Here is a 13,875-nt window from a genome sequence, read left to right as displayed (position 1 = left end):
TGGGGGGCCCACTCAGCACCCATACAGCTGTAGCTTGGGTAAGGCAGTGGATTTGAGCCAACCAGCGACGAAGACTCTGTGCCTGCGTCTAGGCGACTGTCTCTTCTTACTGAGTGTTGTCTCAGCGAGGCGAATAAGTGCGACATTCAGGTACGGACGAGGTAAGACTGCACTTATCTCAAAGCGACTTTCACAAAACAACATGGTATGCAAAAATGGGTTAATATGGCAGCTATTCGAAAACAAAGAATCCCCAGCGAAAATAACTTTCAAGACAATGTGAATATATATATAAAGGAAAGAAATGAACCCTGCGTCGGGGGCTGGAAATGTAACCCCAGGGAGTGGTTGGCAAAGGACCTGCCAAAGGCCTGGTTTCTGACCAGGACTGGGCCGTGTGAGCGCGTCTAATGTTTTCTGGGTCCAGGGTCCTGGGTTTGTGTCTGCCAACCGATTCGTCGTCTCTGAATATGTTGTTATATCGTCTTCTTGTGTTTTTGTCTCGACTCTGAACTTGGGGCTGGGTTCGGGGGGAAGGAGCACGCGGGACACTTGCTCGGGGTGCGACCCTAACAGGAATGCACCGTTGATGTCACTCGCCCAAACGGGCAGCCGCCACGCACGACACGTTCTTGCCTTCCTCGTCTGAACGTAACGACTTCCTCTGAGGCGCCCATAAAATGGCAGCAGTGTCCGGTGGAGTTTACAGCTGCTTTTCATTAACCTTCACAATTGAATCACGACGCCGCTTTGTAGCAAGTCACGAACCAAGCGACCACTCGTCACATTGCCACGTTCCCTGTCACGTTCGTTGTCGACTCTAGCTTCACACACTCACCGCCTGAACTGAACCAAACTAGCGCCCGTGCTGGCCGTCGTCTGCCACCCCTGCCTGCCCTGAATCTCGCGCTACTCGGCCGAGGCGTTTCTCACTGTCCTTGTCCTTCTCCCAACAAAGGGCGGCTGCAAAAGCGACCACCAGCTGCGACCGCCCGTTTCTGCCTGGTTTACCTTTTTCGCGACAAGAGATAAGAACACGATTCGATTTCGCGACCCTGGAGAAGACGTGGCGAATTCAAGAACAGCGCATCTGCATTGAGGTTGACGATATCTCCCGCCTTCTCGCTTTCTCTCTCTTTTCCTCTTTCTCCGTACCCCAACTTTCACTTTATTGCCGCTCCCGTGCGCGACCCGTGTAGAGCATCTGAGCATTTACCGCGCATCAACCGCATCCAACGCATCAACCGCTTGTGCCGCCGCCGCCACTCCCAGCCGGCGCCCAGAAAGGACCCTGAAAGGACTCGACCAGACGCCTCTTCAAGGCTTTTTGACTACGTACTTGTCCAGATCTTTACTTGCGCTTTAATACTCGAACATCGCCGTCGAGAGAGCACATCAACAAACTACAGACTCTGACGTACGACTATTCCATATACCAGCACTCCTCCCACTCGCTAGCACAAACGTCTCTCGCTCCCACACTTTACCACACAACATCCCACCCGCCATGTCCAAATTCGTCGAGGAGCTCTGGGAGTCCATCTTCACGCCGGGGCCCACGCCCACGTTGCTGATTGCCACCAATGTCACCTTTGCCGTCCTGCAGGTCGTCCTGTTCGCGCTCCTGATCGCCACCTACTCGATCCACTTTATCATTCTGTCGGTCCTGTCGGCCGGCCTCTGGTGGGCCATCAACTGGTTCGCGCACGAACTGCAAGTGGCGCGCGCCTTGCAGGACGAAGAGGAGGAGAAGCAAAAACACAAGCAGCGGCGCCGCGCGGCCGTGGCGGCCGCGACGGCGTCACCCGTGTCCACAGACAGCGAGACGGAGGTGGAAGAGAGCGATGTGGGCGCGACAAGAGAAAAGGCCACAGGCCAGAGCAGCGGTGGCAGTCGTGGACAGGTGCGGCACCGCACGACGGCAAGACAGGCGGCAGCAGAGGGCAGCGCCGGAGCAGCGCCGACACTGGCCACGGCGGCAGGGACGGCGGCCACAACGACAGGCGATGCGCCCGGGAGCCAGGACAGTAACAATTCCAGCACCGGCAGCGGTAGCCAGCGTTTGTCGAGCAGCCGGTCCGGTGTCAGCACCGAGGACGAGTGGGAGAAGGTGTCGGAGAATGAACAGTAGGCTCGAGCGAGCCTTTTCGCGCGGTGACCGAACTGCCCACTCTAGACCGCCTCAGTGCGTGTGGGCCGTCTTTTGTGCACCAAGATCGTCCGCACCCCATCCATCTGTATCTGTATATAGCGAATTTCGCAAACAGCCAGCGGCCATGTTTGCGCCAATGTCCCGCAGCTTAGCATACAATTGCAACTTGTCGCGTTTTCAAGTTTAATCCAGTCTCATATTGAAGATTTACGTCGTCCCCGCGGTGTCTTCCGGCATACTCTCTTACGAGTATCCCATCGATGTGGCCGTTGTGTTGCTTGGAGCTTCTCCCGCCTTGGAGAAGACAAGCTTTAGGTCTTCCTGTGTCGCGTCCCTGTTGGGTGTTACTTTAGCGGGGTAGCTTTTTGGTGGTGCTTGGCTTGTTGTGTCCATCCTTAGCGCACCTTTTTGGCTGGCAGCAGCACGTGACGTCCTTTTGGAGCCTTTCCGTGTTCCCAACGAGCCTTTGTAAATAATTTTCGAAATTGTAGGTCGTCCAGCTTGTCGCAACAATCCAAGGCTGCCACCACACGACCAACTCCATCCACCGACGACGTCCACCTCGTCACGTCTGCACGCAGGCGAGCCTAATTTACGCTCACATAATCGGCATCCCCCTCTTCTCGTCACCCGGCGTCGCCATCGTCCCTCCCATTTGCCCTCCGCAAGTCACCAGACAGCCGCCATCATGAAGCTCGTCCGGTACGTCGCGTCGTTGCGCCTCACCCACCCTTTCTCTGACCTCTGGCATCTCTAACCCCTTTTTCGTAGGTTCTTGATGAAGTGTGCCAACGAGACGGTCACCATTGAGCTCAAAAATGGCACCATTGTCCACGGCACCATCGCGTCCGTCTCGCCCCAGATGAACACCGCCCTCCGCAACGTCAAAATGACCCCCAAGGGCCAAGACCCAATCCCCCTCGACACCATGAACCTGCGCGGCAGCACCATTCGCTACTTTATCCTCCCCGACAGCTTGCCGTTGGACACCTTGCTGGTGGACGACGCGCCCAAGCCCAAGAACAAGGCGCGCAAGGAGTCGGACCGCACGGCCGGTGCAGGCGGCGGCCGCGGTGGGCCACGGGGCCGTGGCCGGGGTGGTCGGGGCGGTGGACGCGGCTTTGGCGGTGGTGGACGTGGTCGGGGCGGGTTCCGCGGGCGGGGGTAGACGCGGGCAAGTTGCGCGAAGCGAGACGTGGGCGAGGCTGTCCGTCTGCCTCGACCGCGTTGGGGACCCGCCTTTGGGTTTTGTTTTGCCTCGTTGCATTCGTTTCATTTCTGCCGGCTCTTTTTTTTGGTGTATGGATAGTCTGGCACGGTTTGTACTTTCATTTGCCTCTCCTGACATTCGTTGATTTCTTTACTATTTCTGTTTCTTTGGATTCCATTGGCGTTTACGGAACGTGCGCTGGGCAGCGGTGAGGGCCAAAAAAGAAGGGGCCAGAAATCATTTACGCGAGATAGAAAAAAAATAATGAATATGAGAAACAGACATTCCCTGGGAGACAGGAGTACAATTTCAATTCTATGACGCTCGATATATAGATGTAAATGCCCCTGTAAGGAAACGCAACGCTTTCTGCACAGCAGATGTAAAACCCAAACAACATGAAAGAACACCAGACGCCTTTGCGTGCAACAAGTTTCCCCCGTTAGTCGCGCCAAATGCGCACAATCTGCAGCTTCTCCCAGCCTGCCTGCTTGCCGCTGGAGCCGACCGTTTCTGCATGCCAGGACGCCGTCGCATCTGGGCAAGGCCACGCCCGAATACGCTCCTTGACGGCGCCGGGCCGGTTCTGGGCGCACAGCAAAATATAGGCACATCCACGCCCTGACAGCACGTCGGGCAGCGCCTCGAGCAGCCGGTCGGTCGTCTCCATGCCGTCGTGCCCGCCTGCGTAGGCCAGCTCCAGCAGGTGCGAGTCGCGGGCAAAGTCGTCGCGCGTGTCCGACTCGTTCTGGGGCAGACGCGGCGTCGGCACGTACGGCGGGTTGAAGAGCAGCACGTCCACCTGGCCGGGGCGCAGGGCCGAGACCAAGTCGGCGCGGAGGGCGCCCACGAGCGTGCCAGACACTGAAGGGCCTGCCTCCTGGACCGCGCGCCGTACTGTCTCTGCTGTGGCCGCGCAGGCAAACGTGTTGACGTCGACGGCCATGGCCAGCGGACGAGGAGCGGTCTCCCCGAAAAGGTGGGCAGCCTGTGCAACGACAAAGGCGAGCACGACACCGGAGCCGGAGCCAATCTCAACGACCAGTGGCGGTGTTGTTGGGCCCGAGCTCGTCGCCCCAAACCTCGACTGCAAAAACGCCGTCTCTGCGGGCAGGGCGAGCGTGTCCATCATGAGGAACGAGTCCTCGGCCGGCTCGTAGACGCGGCTGTATGGGACATGCGAGGTGTCTGGTGTGGGTAGCATGGTGGATCTGTGGATGTGGTTGTTGGGTAGATGAAGAATGTGCGCTTCGGAATGATTTGACGTTGAAAATCTCGAACTAGAGAGCCGCCACCAAAATACTGTTAGACGAACACCGCGCCGGAAGACAGACATCACCACTCTTTATTCTGTTCCCAGCACCTTTACTTTCGAGCGAAATTTCAAAGAAAAATAAAATAAAAATAACGACTTAACTAGTGGGCGATGCGTTTACCTGCAAAGTAGCATTTCAACAATAATGACCAGCGCTATTCTATCCAACCACACGCCCAAACAGTCCATTTGAAACCACCAAGCGAGAAGCGTCATCGTACTTTTAACAACACAACCCGTACTCCAGAATCCAATAAAATAAATCCAATGACACAAGGCACCATCAAGCAGAGTCCACGTCCCCGCATCTCCAGTGACTGGTCCGCCCTCCTCCCCTTCACATCACATCGCACCGGCACTCCAGCCCGAAATCCTGCGGGTCCGGTCCCGTCCCTAGCCGCATGCCGTTCTGCACGTCCAGGATGCGCCTCAGGTAGTTGCGGTCGTAGACGCCGCCGAGCGTGTGGACGGGGCACGGCACGGCCGACCAGGCGTGTTCGGCCTGGCGTTCGCGGTGGATGTCGCGGCCCGTAAAGAGTTCCCATACACTGGGTTTGAGGGCCGACGTGCCGTACCCAGAGGACCCGGAGCCGTGGCCGGCGCGTGTGGCGTACCCCGAAAAGAAGGAGGGACAGGTCGAGAAGCCCATGCCGGGGCCGCAGGGCTGGGCGATGGCCAGCCAGCGGCATCCGCACAGAGGGTGGTCGTAGTAGGCCGTGCGACACATTGCGGGGGCAGAGTGGCGTTTGTCGATGTTGTCGTGGAGATCATTGGGCAAAATGATGATGGCGACGGAAGTGAAGAAAAGAAGACAAATCGACAAAGATATCGTTGCCACAAAAGGCGGCCGCGTCACTGTGCAAAATGAGATGAAACGGAGGGGGCGTTCGGTGACGCAAGGAACAATGCAAATTGGGTATTCGAAAGAAAGAAAAGAAAAAGGGCGCAGGCTATCAACAACACCAGCACAATCTGCCAGCTATGTACACTTGTGTGACCATCACCTCTCATCGGCTGTCTCGTCCAGGTCCGTCATGGTCCCCGTGTGCTCGGCAAGCACGGCCTCGTCCTCGTCAATCACCTCGTCGGCCGCCTCGTGCGCAGCGTCGACGGCCTCTTCGTCGACATCCTCGCCTTCCATGTCGTCGCCGTCCTCCACTGCATTTTCGTCGGCGTCGTCGCCGTTGGTCCCTTTGGGGCCGCCTCGCACGCTTGGCGCTCCGCTTGGCGCTCGGCTCGACGTGCCCAACAGCTGTGCCAGCATCCCTTCAATGCGCTGCATCGACGCTTCCAGCCCGTCCAACCGCGTGCGCACGTCCTCGTCGACGGCCGTCGTCGGAGCACTGTCGTTTCCGTGCCCGTTCTCTTCGGCCTCCAGCTGCAACAACCGCTTCAGCTTGTCCGGATCCAGGCCGGGGAAGGCAATACTGTCCCGTCGGCTGGTACCCGTGGCTTTGGGTGGACGAGGCGTGCGGGCACCGCCCTGTGATGCGGCTGGTTGCGGCTGCGCCGTCTGGGCCTCGGCAAACTTGACGGTCGAACCACTCCGTTGCAGGCCACCGGGGCCGGTGCTGCCTGCATTGGATGCCGGGCGGGCCTCGGTGGACGCACCGTGTTGTGTCTGCCCAGGCCGCGCCTGGGTCTGCTGTTCCTGCTGACTCTGCGCTTGCTGCTTCGCCAGTGTGGGCACGGCGTCCGTCGTCTGCTGGCGGGTAAACTGTCGTCGGATCAAATGCCGTGTCAGGTCGTCATCCGCCGCAATCTCCTCCTCGACGGAATCGGGTGGCGGCATGTCAAAGACGGCCTGGATGTCCGAGTGGGCCGTGATGCGCCACCGGCCCCAGAACGAGTCACGGGCCGCACGAGCACGGGCGGCGGCGTATTCGGGGGACGTCGGGTGGGCGGTCAGGCGGCCGCGGGTGGACGTGGGCGGCCGGTTGAGGCCGGCTTCGGTGGAGCGGTAGGCTGAGTAGTGTTTCGAGTAGGGCGAGGAGGGCCACAGCAGGCGGCGTTCGGCAACGGCAATGACCAGCAAGATGGGCAGGTTGATGGACCGCACGCAGGCGACATGGATCTTGTGGAACCAGCGGGGACTGACGAGAAACTTGAGGGGCACAAGAACAAAGAGAGCCAGGATGTTAAAGGGCGGCTGGTAGGCAAAGATGGCGTCGCTCTTGACGCCCTCGAGGGTGAGGACGGCACGGCGGTACTGGATCTCGGCGGTCGCGTTGGAGACGATGGTGCTGAACGTGTTGGACAGCATGGATACGAGGATCGTCAGGAACAACGTGTTGCCGAGGAACGCAAAGGCCACCATCAGCGACGGACCCAGCAGCCAGTGGAACTCCGTCGAGCGGTGGATGCCGGTGCCGTCGAGACCGAACCAGATGTACACCATCCACTTGCCAATCATGACCACGGAAAACCGGCCCTCGCCAAGCCAAGAGAGCGACAACAGGAAGCCGGCAAAGCACCACGCGGCCAGGAACGTCAAGAGGGTGAAGTCGGCCACCATGGAGCGCAGCGAGACAAACAGCAGATTGTCAGACAAGACAGTAAACGCGATGCGCGGGATGAGCACAGGCGCGGCCAGAGCCATGACGTCCAGAGCCTGCTGGCCGGCACCGCCGGGTGCGTTGCCCGTGCGGAAACCCTGGATGCGTAGGAGGAGGTAGACCCAGTAGACGACAGCATAGGCCACATCCAAAAACGACCACAGGTTCTGCGTATAGACATGCCAGCCGTGCTCCAGAATGGTGGCAAACTGGTCGAGGACCCAGCCAAAGGAAAAGATGGAGAAGGCAAGCTCGAGGCCGCTGTAGCGCGCGGCGTCCCGCTCGGCCATGAAGCAGAGGTACAGGACGAGCAGCGTGGTAAACTGCAGCGACTCGAGGATGTTGCGCGTGCGCGGCACAATGAGGCGGTACTGGTTGAGGAGGGACGCGCCGCGCGGGTCGTAGAGCGCAATGGGCTTCTGCTTGTAGCGGTCGGGGATGAGGTTGAGAAGACTCGAGGGCGTGTACGTGACGCGGCCCACGTAGATGGCCTCGATGACCTTCTGGCAGGCCGTGGACGACAAAAACAGCTTGGCCTCGCTGAGAATGGCCACCTCGAGCGCGGGCAGCGACCGCCGGTAGAGCCACGCCGCATCGTGCCCTGCCGGGTCCGCGGCGTCCTCGGCATAGCTCGGCCGCACGGTGTCGGGCGCATTCTGGAACGGCTCGAAGCCGGCCACCAAGATGTGCGACAGCACCAGCAGCCCCTCGAGCCCCTCGTTGTCCTCGTTGAAGCGCCGCAGGATGCGGTGGGCAATCAGCTCGCACAGCGTCGCCCGCGTAAAATTGACGTTTTGGCGGTTGCTGAGGTGCGCCTGCTCGTGCAGGAAGCGCGCCCGGTTGACCAGCAGACAGTAGACAATGGAAATGTCGTCGAGCTCGTACAGCTTGTCGACGAGCGGGCGGACCACGGACAGGTTGATGCGCATGTCGTGCAGCTGCTCGGGCGACAGGTAGTCCTCGACAACCGACACAATGTCGCGGCGGATGCGGTGGATGTTGGTGTAGACGGGCAGGTGGGTGTGCGGATTGGTGGTGCACGAGTAGATGGGGTCGGGCTCGAGGTCGTGGTTGAAGGTGCGCCGCATGGGATGCAAGAGCGGCTGCCGCTCGTCGTGGTCGGTGTTGGTGGCGTACGACGCCGTAGACGTCGCGGTGCCGGACCGTGAGCGACCATGACTGCTGGCCGGGGGCGGCGTCCGGGCCGGCCGCGGCGTACGAGCTGCCATGTTCGGCGATCGTGGCGGCGGTGGCCCCGATCCTGTCCCAGATCCGGATCTGGACCCAGACCCGACGGCCGTGCCGGTACTCGTCCCGGACGCCATTCCGTCGTGTACACTCTCGGTCGTCACGTTTCGGCGCAAAGGGTGTGGTCGGTGGGAAGGGTGGTGTGGTGCCGGTGAGGCTGCAGCCAATCCGCGTTTCGACGGCTGCATCGTCGAGGGCGAAGGCGGTGGTGGTAGATGGTACTCGGTGGGGGTGGGCTCGAGACAAGAAAGGAATCGTTGAGAGCTCGCGCTGAGGGCTCACACTGCCGCCGTCGACGTCGAAATGGGTCACGCGGGAGGGGCCACAACGTTGGCCATGATCAAGGTTGAAAGAAACCAAGAGAGAAAGTCGATGACGCAGACCAAAACAGAGGAACGAGGCGAAAAGCGAAACAGGGCGACAACGACGGCGTACGACTCGGCGAAAAGGCCGCAGATCGGTCGAAATCAACGCAGACGATGACAGAGCACGACGGTAGCAGCAGATGGCGCGGTGGTGGTGGTCAATTGTGGTGACAGGTCAAGATGGGAGACAAATGTACGCGACGAAACTCGATGTTGAATGGATGCAGAGTTCCCTTATCACCTGTCATTGCTTGCAATGGCCTTTTGGCAGTGACGCAAAGGCTACAGCGGGAAGGAGCAAGGGGGCTGGCCACTAAGGCGAGACAACACTGTTTATGTGGCTGCACCGTCTAGAGTCTAGAGGCCTTGGCTTGGCTGCAGCAGCGCCTCTTCAGAGGCTCGGTCTGGACTCTAGGCTTGGCCTGGCAGGCCTGGCAGTATCACTGGGATGCATGCCCACTAAGGCGGTTGGTCATCTATCGCTTCGACAATAGTAATAGGCACGAACAACAATATACATGTCCATCCGAAGTAAACAGACGAGTTTCGTGAATATTGAGAATAATTGAGACAAAATCTGCTGATGTATTAGAAGCCAAATCCAATACGTCGATTGCCTCGTCGGAAGTTAACAACTCCTCACATGTTAATTTGTAGATCATCAGATATAATTAGACTTCCAACACTTTGGTGCAACAGATTGATGGCTTGTACTTTAATGATTCGGCGAAAAATCATTCCATTCAACCAAGAAAAGTCAAAGGCTGCCTGTTGTGGTTTCTTTCTACATGTGTAAAAACGGGTAAAAGCCGCAAGCACAAAAAAAAGAAGAAAATACGACGAGGCGATGTAAAGCGACGCAAACCGAAACCAGTGCGTCGTTTGTCATACAAGAGTCCTCAAAACATGCGGCACAATCCAGAAGGATGACCATTTGTGCAATCGTGGTGCATACATAGCAGGAGAATAAAGTGAATGGGAAACGGCGGCTTGAATTGGGCATGCCGCATGCTTTTGTTGCATGTTGTGTTACCTCGGCGAACAATCTCTGCGAACGAAGAACAGTCACAAAATTCGAGGGCAGAGTGCAGCATGGGCAGCTGAGTGGAAACGAAACTCACATGCAACTTCTTGCTCGAACGGGCTTCGTGCAGATGCAAGTAACCGTACTGAACCGCCATCACAGTGGCCACTGTATCCAAAGGCTCCTATACGAGGCAGACGTCCAGCCACCGGTCTTTCTGCGGTCCGCCCAGAATTATCGTGTGTCCGAGGAGAAGAAATGTTGTCCGAAACAGACAAGTCATATAGCAATCGAGGCGAAGACCCGAATCTGACCAAAACCGGCAGCCTCTTTATGGCAATCCTGCAAACTGACGGAAAGGAAAGAATGGAGGAACCACAGGCCGACAACGAACGACAACAATCAGACAAACTAGTTGCACTTGCTGTTGTCGAGTGTACGCTTACATAAATGGACATGTCAACAAGTACCCTTACGGCAGTAAACAAAGCAGAGACCAGGTCCAGACGTGATAAGAGGCAGGCCGTAGCGAGGAGTGTCGGTGTGCTTGTTTTCGGCTAGACGCAGGCTCGGTGTGATGGGGTGAGAAAAATGTGGCTTGAGAAAACAAACGAAATGGAAAGCATCGAAAGGTGCGAGAGGTTTGACTCAGAGCCGTGTCAACGAAAAGGCAACCGGGAAGGACAAAACAATACTGCTGATGCATTGTCATGTGGGACACGCGTCACGGGTGAAGCCTGGCTTCACCTATGTGTCGTCTCTATTGCCGTCGTTGATGGCCAACAAGATACAACATCAGATACAAACTTGTACAAAGACATTGATGACGATGCCTCCTCCTGGATACACTGTCAATTGGAAGTCGTTGTTTTGTACAGTGATGTTCCATCGCACCCGGCACAAGCTGAGCAGATAATATTGAACAAAACTGAACAAATCACAAGGAGCACAAAGTCTACTCCCTGCACTTTGTAGTTCCAGCAACGTATACTGGAACACAAACGTAATTAATTGTGGGAATACGACGGGAGGTCTGGAAAAGAAAGAAAAAGAAAAAGAATAAATAGCAATGCCCCTTAGCATTATGGCAATTCGTAAAGGTTAAGTGCAGTAAGAAAGGGGGTCTTAGTGACTGTGGCGGATTTTTGCAAGATACTTTGCGTTTATGACAGGTGTCTCTCTGCTAAGCGGGCGTAACAAATAAGCCACTACAAAAGGAAGTGAAAATGAGTAACTTGCCCTCCAGTTATTAAAAAAAAAATCGAAGAGGAATTGAGTTGCTGGGCTACTACGAGAAACGAACATCGAACATGAACCACTTTGGCCACGGCCGATGAAGATGCTCCCTGGCTGTTTGCTGGGAAAAGGATGAGAAATCATGGTAGTAATATAGTTGCATACTATTTTCGACGGGCCCGTGAATTATTCGAGTCCGAATAGGGAGGACCCAAAGCCGGCCAGAAAGTGGGAAGAACATGGCCTCGTCTACGAAAGAGGTGTGGCAGCACGATGCACTTTGCGTGTACCTAACGGAGCGTAAATGTAAATACAACTCAGCCTCGCAGACACCATCGCTGTCCATCGCATTCAGCGCTAGAGTTCGCACTTGTGCCCTCTGACCGATGACATCAGCTGTTAGCCCGCATCTGGTTCGAGGTTCTACCTTACAATCAGTACTTCTCTTGCGTTTGTGAACTGGCAAGTTTCGATTTGCGAGTTTTGATTTATTTATTATTTTTCGATTTAATTTTACCATCTTCTGGGACTCAACAGCGTTTGATTTACCCAGGAAGGGGCTGAAGGCAACCCAACCAAAGAGACTATTCGTAAAGACCACGAGAAAGGAGGGAAAGAAGCAAACCGGGCCCAACTCTACCGATGGCTTTTTCTTTTTCGTTTTGTTCGAATGCTCGTTCTAATTTTACCATCGTCTTATCCCGCTTTCTGTTATCGTCTAGCCCTTTCAAATGCGACGTATATCTCTTCACTTTCATGGGAAGCGAGCTTGGGCATGACCTAGTTCCGGTTGGTCAGAACCGCCCACACTTCGAAAAGTATCTGTCATTGGAAGCATGGTCAGCATAGACAAACAGACGAGCACACTGAAGTCCGTCGCCCCATTATAGCCAACAAAACGTTTTGCACCTTCATTCCGTCAACCTTCGTAATGCTTATTGGTGCGTGTTGGCGCTGCTTTCGTTGCTGCCCTTCGCCCCAATTGTGCTCCTGATCTCATCACAAATCGTTTCTGCATGTTTGGGGCGTGTTGGCGCCCACACTACACCAGAAGAGTACATTGCCAGACACGCTATTCTCACGACGTCTTTAGCGACGTTATCCCACCGCTAAAGTGCACCGCACAATGGCCGCCCTATCCGATGTGAGGGAGGTTGGGGTTTTATGTCCAGCGCTCCAACATTCTCATTTGCATCCTTCCGTGTCGTTTCTGCGTTGGCTGTGCCTTTTTGCAAACGAGCTCTTTATTGCTCCCTTTACACGAGTGCAACAGAGGCTGTGATCGGTGTCTCCTATTACACATCCTCGTCCTGCATGGTAGTTCTTGGTCAGCTCACTTGCACAGGATGCCTCTCGCCTCTCCCTTCCTTTGGGCCCATGCATTTTCCCCCTGCAGGTGGTAAGGCGACATGCTGGGGTGATGAGATATTTTTACTTCTTTATAGTTTTCTCGCTCCGCACAGCGCCACGTAAATACGTAAAATGGGACGCGGAAGCCACGGACATCTTTGACCCAGACCTGGTCCAGAGACTATCCCACGGAAGGCCTTATGTTCAAAGCGATGACCTTTATAGCCTTCGCCGGTGGGACCACGCCTAGTGAATCGGTATAGTTCCGTACGCCTTTGTCACTACGGATCCCTGCTACTCACTTACACAGTATGCCGAAAGGCGTGTGTGCTTTAGAATGTGCATCGCCCCGTCCGCCTTGTGTATGGGCGTAAATTTTACAGGGCTCTCTAAACAGCGAATGTGCATAGGGTCCGGTATTTCTTCTTTGTAAATTTCCACTTTTGTTGACACCCAGTTGTGAACACAGTTGTGAATGCAAACATCCACAGGCGCGCCAGGGGGGCCGAATATTTCCCAACATGCAAATGAAATGGGGCGTAACACATAGAAGCCATTGGAAAGAGCACAAGACACGAGGAGGAAAAGGACAAAGCCGCTCGGTCACACAAATATAATGCAAGCTGAAATGCAGACCTGCGGGGGGCCAGGAAGGCGGTCTGTTGTCTGTTCATTACCTGAGATACATGAAAAAAGAAATATGGCCAAGGACAACTCTTTCCCTAAGAAGGCAAAGCTACATGGCTGGCTCACCAAACATTTACCCGTCTACCTTGTATTTCGAAAAAGACACTGAGCTCGGCCCTCCAACATTTATAGGGACAGGCCCAGCATTTTGGTATTGCCCTCCGTCGAATTTACTCCGACTGCATCGGAAGCAATTACGCCAACACCACCAAACCGAGGGTTCATAGAAGCCGGCATCGAACTTGCCTAGCATGGCGACTTGTATTGCTCCGTATTTTACAGACTATTCTCTGGGACTCCTTCGCTACAATCGTCTGAAACTTGTAGATTGGTTATTGGTTGCCGCTGAAACACTTTTACATGTAACAACATATACTGCAAACGAAATGCCTGGCAATCGTGCACTGGACGATACGCTGTGCTGTGGTACTACGTAGTGGCGAACCAAGTCTGCTCATTGCCCAAAACGGCAATAGTTTGGTATCAATGTCATCTGAAGGATGGACACTCTGGACGGCAAGACCCACCCACTCAATGACTGTCCCAATACGGAAGGCACTGTGACCGATGGCGCTCAGAGAAAGAGCGCAGGAGGAAAACGCAGAAAGGGAAAGAACGATGCTGCCGTAAACAGCATCTACCCCCTGAGGAAGAAGAATCCCGCAGATAAACATTCAGACATTGCAACGTATACACTTCTCTTCTCAACACCTAGTGACGACAGCTATTACTC

The 13,875-nt window shown here is 55.6% G+C and overlaps 5 protein-coding genes across 5 annotated transcripts; 2 read left to right on the top strand and 3 right to left on the bottom strand.

Moving 5' to 3' along the window:
• Window positions 1-1,507: 1,507 nt before the first annotated feature.
• On the top strand, window positions 1,508-2,131 carry SPBR_07866 (small nuclear ribonucleoprotein; the record flags this gene model as incomplete). Its single annotated transcript, XM_040766120.1, has 1 exon — window positions 1,508-2,131. The coding sequence occupies one exon, from the start codon at window positions 1,508-1,510 to the stop codon at window positions 2,129-2,131; it is 624 nt and encodes a 207-aa protein (XP_040617629.1).
• Window positions 2,132-2,840: 709 nt separating this feature from the next.
• On the top strand, window positions 2,841-3,320 carry SPBR_07951 (small nuclear ribonucleoprotein D1; the record flags this gene model as incomplete). Its single annotated transcript, XM_040766204.1, has 2 exons — window positions 2,841-2,854; window positions 2,924-3,320. The coding sequence occupies 2 exons, from the start codon at window positions 2,841-2,843 to the stop codon at window positions 3,318-3,320; spliced, it is 411 nt and encodes a 136-aa protein (XP_040617628.1).
• Window positions 3,321-3,804: 484 nt separating this feature from the next.
• On the bottom strand, window positions 3,805-4,566 carry SPBR_07779 (methyltransferase; the record flags this gene model as incomplete). The annotated part of the gene is made up of 1 exon (XM_040766033.1): window positions 3,805-4,566. The coding sequence occupies one exon, from the start codon at window positions 4,564-4,566 to the stop codon at window positions 3,805-3,807; it is 762 nt and encodes a 253-aa protein (XP_040617627.1).
• Window positions 4,567-5,014: 448 nt separating this feature from the next.
• Window positions 5,015-5,404, bottom strand: SPBR_07991 (uncharacterized protein; the record flags this gene model as incomplete). The annotated part of the gene is made up of 1 exon (XM_040766242.1): window positions 5,015-5,404. One exon carries the CDS (start codon window positions 5,402-5,404, stop codon window positions 5,015-5,017), a length of 390 nt encoding a protein of 129 aa, XP_040617626.1.
• Window positions 5,405-5,677: 273 nt separating this feature from the next.
• SPBR_06564 (receptor-activated Ca2+-permeable cation channel) lies at window positions 5,678-8,557 on the bottom strand (the record flags this gene model as incomplete). Its single annotated transcript, XM_040764820.1, has 1 exon — window positions 5,678-8,557. The coding sequence occupies one exon, from the start codon at window positions 8,555-8,557 to the stop codon at window positions 5,678-5,680; it is 2,880 nt and encodes a 959-aa protein (XP_040617625.1).
• Between the last annotated feature and the right edge of the window lie 5,318 nt (window positions 8,558-13,875).

The sequence above is a fragment of the Sporothrix brasiliensis genome (genome assembly GCF_000820605.1).
Source record: "Sporothrix brasiliensis 5110 chromosome Unknown Cont20, whole genome shotgun sequence".
Taxonomy (NCBI): Eukaryota; Fungi; Ascomycota; class Sordariomycetes; order Ophiostomatales; family Ophiostomataceae; genus Sporothrix; species Sporothrix brasiliensis.
This window is presented reverse-complemented; position numbering and strand designations above follow the sequence as displayed.